The following is an 8,690-nucleotide window of genomic DNA, read 5'->3' as shown; positions in this document are numbered from 1 at the left end:
GGAGGGGCATGAACACAATGCAATGTTCTACAAAAAGGAGGAAGTAGAAACTAAGGGGGGAAAGCGAAAAGAAGCATGAAAGACACGGAAAAAAAGAAGGGGGAGGGACGGATGGCCACTGCATAGAGAAAGAGGAACAAGGAGTAGGGGAGGGATTAAACTGTAGAAGGGGGGGGGGGGGGGAACTATAGAAAAGATTTGCTCCCGTTTCTTTCCCATGTATATCGAGTTATAATTCCTTAATCTAAGTCCAAGTTTGGGTAAAGTTTACATGCTTTTTACCCAAAAGATCCCCTCACTTTTGTCTTGAAATTTAAAAAACAGGCATGGATGCTGTCTTTGGTTAGACACTTTTAATCCTAACTTAACTCTGTATTGATCGTGATCATGGAAATATATCATGGTGTAACGGCCTGGTGTTCACATAGGGCTAATTCTGACTTAATATACATTAAGCTGCATTTTATTCATTCGTTTGCTAACTTTGCTCATAGATTGTGACCCTGGCAATTTATATGTATATCGGAGAAGAAACACCACTAAAGTTTTGATTGCATAAGGAGGCAGAGGCCTAGAGGACAACATGCATATTGCACTTCTGAGTATCACTTAAATGCACCATTGTTAATGTAAATATGAATTTGTGTACTGGTGACATTGTCTGCTCCGTTAATTTATACATTGATTTTGTTGTTTTAGTCTTTAGGAAGAATGGCGATGTTGGTCAGTTGACCACTTTGATCCAAACTGAAATAATACACAACAATTAGATGGATTGCCATGAAACGCTGATCACATTTAAACCATACACATTCATATAGTGCATTGTATTTGTCCAGATCTTCAGTTTATGACCAAATACCTACAGAACTAATGTCCCACCAGCATCAGTTGAACCACTGCTAGTTAGCTAACGTTAGCATGGTAACGCTCAACGTTAAGAAGGTGAACATTGTTATTATACTTTGTTTTAACATTGCACCTTGAACCCTCTTGTGCACAGATCTGCTGAGCAGAGGATTGTGGGTAAGATTTAGCCAGAAATGCATGCTGGCTTGCAACCTGCAGAATGCAACCGGATGCAGTACGACATCGTGGTATATTTGGCATACTGCATTTAAAATACTATGTATTGGGACAAACTAAAAAGTACGGTAGCATGGGTATTGGAACACCAACATGATAGCATTGCGAGCATTCAGAGCACAGCGGTACCCAAATACAGCCTCACAGAACCACCAGAACGTCTGCAACCACCTAGACGTGTTCAACATGCATTAAAAATACAGTAACTAAAGAAATCAATGGCTGTTTTGAAGAGCAATTAAATTAACCTGCTACTTCCTTGTGTCAATTAAGTATTACTGTAATAAATGCACAACGAGGTCAATGAAGAAACATAAGAAGAGTTACATTAATAACTGCACGGCACACAAAAAAAACAAATATGGAATGCACATTAAAAACAAAACAACCCAACTACTGCGAACCCACTAAAAGTATCTCGTCTGGCATAGACAAAAAGGAAGAGAACAGTCGAGTGAGTTGTGTACTTCAAATTGACTTCATCTTTATTTCATGTCTACCTCATGATCGGTTACATTGAAATCCTCCATCTTGTGTGGTTTTAGTGTAGTAGCTATAGAGCCTAGTGCTGGCCGGCCGTGACTCCGCACAACTGCTTTCCTTCTCCGCCGTCAGATCCTGTACAGCTCTCTACAGCCAACCCGGCAACATGACCTCAGAATATCAATAACCCGGGTCCTAATCTAAACGATGACTTCACCTGCTGGAGAAGATCTACGGCGCGCCAGCAAGTGAAGCGTCGCACGTCCTCCGTTCTACTAAACATTGATATTCAGAGATCATGTTGAAGTTGAGCTGAAAAAAGGTGAAATACAGCCCGACTTTTGGATAAAACGCACCTTTTAAAGTGTTCAACTTTTGGTACATGAGGTTAGAGAACATAAAAACACACATTTCACGTCACGTTTTAATACGTGTCAGAGGACCTTTTTCCACTTTGACACCTGGTTAACCTTCATTTAAAAACAAAACAAAACAAAACAAAAAAAATCAACAGTGATGTCACACGTCAGCCCAGTGTGTGTAGTGTATGCGTGTTTGTGTACTTTAGTGTGCGTGTGCGTGAGAGTGTTTGCACACACCCATTAGAGGCTGTTGTGATCTGATCAGTGCTTCAGCAGACACTCGATTAGGTGGTCAGTTGTGTGTGTGTGTGTTACTGGCTGCGTTGCAGGAGCGAAGGGGGGAGGGGTTGGGAGGGGGAGGGGGAGAAATGAGGCCTGCTGCGTTTCTTCATTCATTTACGAGATTTCTTCACATGATGCGGAGACCCTGGATAGAAGCTTCTAGACTCTGGAGGAGGCAGACACAGAAACACACGAGTCAGAGCCGAGAAATCTGGGCAACGATGCGTCTCTGGAGAGGGATTGATGATTTTATGTTGTGCGTTTGTACCTTGAAGTCCCAAATGGTCATCGCTCCGTCGATGCCGGTGGTGCAGAACTTGCGACAATCCCTTTTGTCTCCTTCATAGATAGACACTTGGCTGAGGAACAGACATGAACACACACACGGACACTTTTAAAAAAAAGGGACGAATGAGTTGCAAGATAGAAAATCACGATGACGGATTTCACCATGTTGTCACGACAAGAGTGTGTTCTTAAACGGCAACACGGAGAGAAGCCGAACACTGTTCGTGTGCACATACCAAATAGCATTGCAACGACACAAAGCCAGTTGAAAAATCAGCAAAGTTCCCCTTAAATGGAACCGTTTTTACAACATAAAACATACATAGAGTCGTTTTTACACTTCAGCTTTTGTAGGGATATAAAAACAGAGATAAAGGGGGGTTAATCAGCAAGCTTTAGGAGTAGGTATGTGGATTTTACAACCTTTGGACGGAGGAATGTAGCAAAGAAAATGTTTCATTGTTTGGAAACGGGAAGCTGAACAGATCTGCATGCATTTGAATGAGCCCCAGTAGTAAATTACAGTTGCACATAAGTCATCAGCTCAAGCTAAGTTAAGAAAATAAATAGTGTTATAGGGAATCAGACAAAGTGCACAATGTAATGTTTAAATAGACAAGTACAGGTTGAGCCCATGTGATTGCAGAGCATGCGTTTGAATTTAGGAATACTACAATTAATATATTGGATGCAGGGCTCCACCGTGCTTCCAATATCATCTATTCCAGCCAATACTTGTTACATAATGCAAAAAATCTATTGAAGAGGTTAAAATACCTTCAGTTGGCAATTATTTATTTATGGTGTTAGGTGCATCAAGATTAAAGTAATGCAGTCCAATACAGCAATAGATCAATAACACCATCGTTACATTTTTGCTGAAACCGTCTTGGAGACTTTCAGTTGGAGTTGGAGACTGTGGTGCTGTCGACTTGTATTATTATAATAATGTGGTACCGCGAGGACTTCCCAATAGAATGTAATTAATATGTAGTCGGCACTTATTGAAAACAAAATATTACAAAACATCACTGCAGCCTCCAAAGTGACAACAAAGTTGACTAATTCCTTATGTGATCTATAACAGAAAATGGAATGAAACATTCAAAATCCCTTCTGTATGTACACAAAGTTTAAAGCATATGGAAACCGGTTGTGACGGCGTCTCCAGATGAATTCCCCGTCCTGCCCGCCATCGACTCACGTGATGCTGTTCTGGTGCAGCGTGTCCAGGGCAGTGTTGCGGTCCTCGGTGGTGGCTCTCTTGTCCATGTTCCTGAAGCGCTCCATGGCGGAGATGTTCCTCTGGATGCTCTGCTTGGGGAGGTCGAGCTTCGACACAAAGGTCAGCGCCTCGCCGTCGTCGCAACGGAACAGCATGGGGCAACAGTCGTGGCCCTGAAGTCGCAGACGAAAAAGATTTACCGTGGCACTCCTTAGACGGAGAATATTAGCGGAAATATGTGGCAAATGTTTTTATTCTTACCGCGGCTACTAGACTGTTCTCCGAAACAAAAATGACGCTGAGGAGAGGAAGGAAGTCCGTCTTCAGCTGTGAAGGACTGAAACCACACAAATTAATGAGCATCTTGAGAATCAAATAATTGTTCCTGTACTTTAAAAAAAAAGATTATACAGGCAGCGTACTACAAACTATTATAAAGTTGGTGTGTGGTCACAGAAATAACTGGGCTGTGGTTCACAGGGAGAACACGTTTATTTCTTTGGCACAGTCTCAAGCAACGCCCTTTCAATTCATGTCATTAGTTTAGTGGTTGTTTACCTTTGTCGCCTCATTGGCACTGCGAGTAGCTGATCAGATAACCGATCATGGCTTATGTACAGATGCCAATTAAATATAAGATACATTCTCACATGGTGAAAGAAATAACCGCGTTTATGTTGCTGGTGAACGTGCGGGAGAAGATTTCAAATTCCTGAAAGGAGTTAAGACATTTTTTGGAGATCAAGAAATTTACACACGTCCATTTGTTGAGAAGATAAATCTTTCAGGTCAGTTTGGTTTGGAGGATGAACATGATCTCCTTTTTCTGTTTTTAGTTGCTGTAAAAACAACAAAAAAGACACCAGTTCTAAATCAACTTCCTCTCGCATTAGTTGTATAAATTTCACAGACAGTCATGTCAATATTTTTGGACTATACTGCCTGAATTTCCAAAATCATCTCCTTCCTCTACCTCAGAGAGTATATTTTCATTTGCATCAAGGGAAATATTTCAGGAAAACATGTCACGTTCTACATAATTTGTAGTATAGTAACTATAATATTATTTTGTGTAGTTGACAAATTATATTTATTTTGGTAATTCATGGATTTGTTTCTCTCACCATGATTGAGCATCAATGGTTTTACACGATTGCTGTGAACCACAGGGGGCAGTGACACACCAAAGAAAATGCAGCGCTGCCCCATCAAAAGGCATTGTTACCATAGTCAACATTGATGGTCACATTGCAGGATTTAAAATACTTTAAAAACATGACCTTGCAGTTGTTTTTACAAAGACATGCAACCAACAAGCGTCACGCATTCAGTGTTACAGTGTGGACCACTGTGTGTAAACATAATGTTTGTTTGTTCAGTAGAAAACTCCCCACGGTATGTTTAGAAGAGAAACCCTTGTTACAACCATAATCATTGGGTAGAAATAAATATACCTGGCCGTCTTAGAGCTGTCCACCACAGTGACAGTGCTGTCATGACTGACCCAGGCCAGGCGGTTACCAGATGCTGAGAAAGAGACAGAGTGGACCCAACCGCCTCCAACTAACAGACACAAAGTGGATAAAATAAAAAAGGCAGCTCTGGTGTATTTCAATGGGTCACTTCTAGTCATTTTTAAAAGGCTTTTTATTATTACGTATAAAAGACGGAGATACAGACCCGCTCCTCCAAATTCTGCTAGCACAGCTCCAAATGGCATCTTGCTGCCCCAGGGTGTGGGGCCTGGTTTCTCTTCCACCTCCTTAATGTAGGCTGAGAACACCCTGGAGGCCAGAGAGAGAGAGAGAGAGAGAGAGAGAGAGAGAGAGAGAGAGAGAGAGAAATAAGTTAAATAGAGCAGAAAGCAAAAAAGGGTGAGTGAGGACATTGGCAGGCTTTTAAATCATATATTCTTTATCTCTTGTCCAACAACATTTTTTCAGTGTTAACGACATTCACCTGCATTTGAAGTCACAGGACCCGGCAGCCAGCAGGATGTTGTTGGGATGCCAGTCCAGACTGAGGACGGTGGAGCGTACCGGCTTCTTGATGTGCTTGCTCACCCACCTGGGGTGATTTGAAAAATACATTTTAAATATGAAAAAAAAAAAAAAAAAAAAAAAAAGAAACGGCATTTTATGTATGAATTAAATGATCAATAATTCTGATATATTAAATGTTTCAAATGTGAGACGGGAACAATTTCAGTTTGTTTTATTGTCTGCTGTCAACACAACAGATCCAGCTGTGCAAAACAAAATCAAGATAAAGAATCAGGCAGCCCTGGTTTGAGAGACTTTGTACGTCTGTAAATACTGAAATCAATGAGCATGAGTGAAAACAGACGAGACCGTTGCAGTGCTAAGAAAAGAGAACCTTGGACTGAATCTTCATCAGTCTACAGCACTTTGGTTTTAAACCAGGTGACAACAAACAGGTGTACGCTTAAGTGCCACACCTGCTTCGGGCCGCATTTCGCACGAAATCATGCGTTGCGACGAAAAAACGCGAATCTTCCCCATTCATTTGCATGTGGGCAGCGCTTTAGGTTGCGACAATGGGAAACACAAAGAAGGCTGGAGGGAAAATTTTTTTAAAAAAGCTCCGGCAAATTACATAACCGACAACCCCCGCAGTGAGGGAGCACAAAGACATTCATCGTCATACAGTTGTTTGTCATCGTTAAAATGGGTCATATAAGCAACACACGCACAACCCAGCGCTAATAGTGCATGCCTGATTTGGTGAGAGTGCAGCCGTAGGGTTGCTGCTGTGTTCAGCAGGACAAAAATATATAACATAATAGTGCACTTAGACAAGAGACATACTACACGTAGGAATGCAAAAATAACTTAAGTCCTACTTCCAATCCAAAACAATCAGGAATATCAATTTTCCGTCTATCGTGTCCATGGTTGTACTCAATACAAATATAGTCTCACCAGTCGTTCTCAGACTCAAAGTAGCAGACAGAGATGAGTCGAGCACCACTTCCAACTGCAAACTTGTTCTCCAGTGGGGACCACTTGACGAAGGTGGCGGCTCGGTTGATCCTGAGGATGACCAGTGTGGGCTTCCATACCCCTTCCTTCTGGGACCACACATAGGCATTACGGTCTGCTCCGCACGTCACTATGCGGTCACTTTTGGGAGCCCAGTCAATACCTACAACGAAGAGAGAGCTGCATTAACAGTCATGAAGTGACTTATGATGGCACATTCCAGAGCTGAATAAGCATTTTACACAGATAGATCATTCAGAGTGTGCCGATGACAGTTGCTGGCGCACTTCTCCAATTGCTTGTGGGTTTAGTCGTAGAAATACCTGTTATGTGTCCATTGTGCTCCTTCAATTCGTGAGTCTTAACCCACTGGTTGCCACTCTTTTTGTAGATGTGGACTTCATGGTTATTTGGGCTGATGGCAATTTCTGCAGCGACAGAGAGAAAGAAAAAAAAAAAAAAAAACGTTAACAGAATGCTAACAAACAAGCTAAACCAGTTTCTGCTATCTGCTAAATACCAAACTGGACTAGTTTAGTTTATTAACTGGATCCCCGTTAGCTGACGCCTTAGCTCAATGTAAAAGTTGACGAAATCCTGAAAATAAAACAGTGGCACAACAATGTTGTAGTTGCACTATTTTCATTTGTTTTCAAACCCATAACAAGTAACCTACTGTCTGAACTGGTATGTAGGGAAACAAGCTTGTGATGGTATTCTCAAATAAGGGTGCTTTGGGTGCATTTGAGCCTTACGTGTCCTATCGCAGTTCCACGCGTGGCAGGTGATGGGTTCCAACAGGAACTGATGAAGGGACATCTTGTCTGGGTGTGGTCCTGAAGAAGAACTCTGCGAAGTCACACACAGCGAAACTTTTAGTTTAGCAACAAGCGACACACACTCCCGAGCAAACTGAACTCTTACTCAGCTTTAAAAGCCACCGCAGATGACCGCATATATATATCTATATATATATATAAAATGTATATTTAATTAACTCTCAACTGGAACAGTTGTTAAGTAAATTGCAACGTTGCTACGAGGTGACTAGCATGGGTACAATAAAACCCAATCAGTCAATCAACGTCAGCTAAAAGAATATGACCAAGCTAACGGCAGCTAGCTGATATTCACCATCATCTACATTTCGTGACCACGACGTGCTTTTATTAGCTAAAAGTTGAATTGCTTCGCTCACTACAACCACATTGCTTGACGGGGTGTGTTGCCTTCGCTCCGTAAATCGTTAACAGCAACACATTAACTAGCAAGTTATTCAAATAGTTAGCTTCCTGCTCGCCGGTGTGAGACGGGCCCAGCCGGACAAACGGCTCCTTTTAGAGACACATATCGACGCCTTTGCTCCCCAAACGGCCTCACTTTTCCATGTCAACCTCCGGTTCTCCCCCCCCCCCCCCCCCCCCCCCCCCTACACCCCCAATGGAGGAGATGCCTTTACTGCCGATGACAGCGACACCATTAGCCGTACATTCCGCTGCTAACTTACCTCGTCGGTCCCCCCACGGTTTTCTCCGTTAGCCGGCGAGCTAAGTGACGCTAGCGGGGAAAAGGTGAGATCAGGAAGGGAGGAGAATTCGCGGACTCTGGTCAGTCGACACGAATTCGTCCAGGGATGTTGAGGGGAATGTCAAGACGGCCGGTAGGATACGACCGGCAGCTAAACTATTCAGCGAAACCCCGTGGATGCCTGGCTGAAAGCTAGCGTAGCCTCATCATCAGTCCTCGGTTCACGTCGACGTCTCGACGAGTGCGAGAGAGCGCCTCTGGTGGTTTCAAATGGAAACACACAAACGTGTCCAAAACCGGTTAGAAAACACCACCATCTAGTGCATCCTGTGGACAAATACCCCCGTGACAGTCAACAGGGAAGTGGCCACGGTTGACCCGCTGTGGCAGACTAGTATGAACTGTGATAAGGGAAATAGTTCTCTGATTCCCAAC

At 42.8% G+C, this 8,690-nt stretch overlaps 1 protein-coding gene across 1 annotated transcript; it reads right to left on the bottom strand.

The window, feature by feature from the left end:
* Window positions 1-1,541: 1,541 nt before the first annotated feature.
* Window positions 1,542-8,690, bottom strand: arpc1a (actin related protein 2/3 complex, subunit 1A). Its single transcript, XM_034537382.1, has 11 exons — window positions 8,236-8,690; window positions 7,484-7,577; window positions 7,052-7,156; window positions 6,669-6,891; window positions 5,686-5,793; window positions 5,407-5,510; window positions 5,181-5,289; window positions 3,988-4,063; window positions 3,706-3,899; window positions 2,482-2,572; window positions 1,542-2,379 (listed from the first exon to the last, which is right to left on the bottom strand). Exons 2-11 carry the CDS (start codon window positions 7,545-7,547, stop codon window positions 2,341-2,343), a joined length of 1,113 nt encoding a protein of 370 aa, XP_034393273.1. The 5' UTR covers window positions 7,548-7,577; window positions 8,236-8,690; the 3' UTR covers window positions 1,542-2,340.

Source organism: Cyclopterus lumpus, chromosome 1 (genome assembly GCF_009769545.1).
Source record: "Cyclopterus lumpus isolate fCycLum1 chromosome 1, fCycLum1.pri, whole genome shotgun sequence".
Lineage (NCBI taxonomy): Eukaryota > Metazoa > Chordata > Actinopteri > Perciformes > Cyclopteridae > Cyclopterus > Cyclopterus lumpus.
Note: the sequence above shows the minus strand (reverse complement) of the source record. Positions and strands in the feature narration are given on the sequence as shown.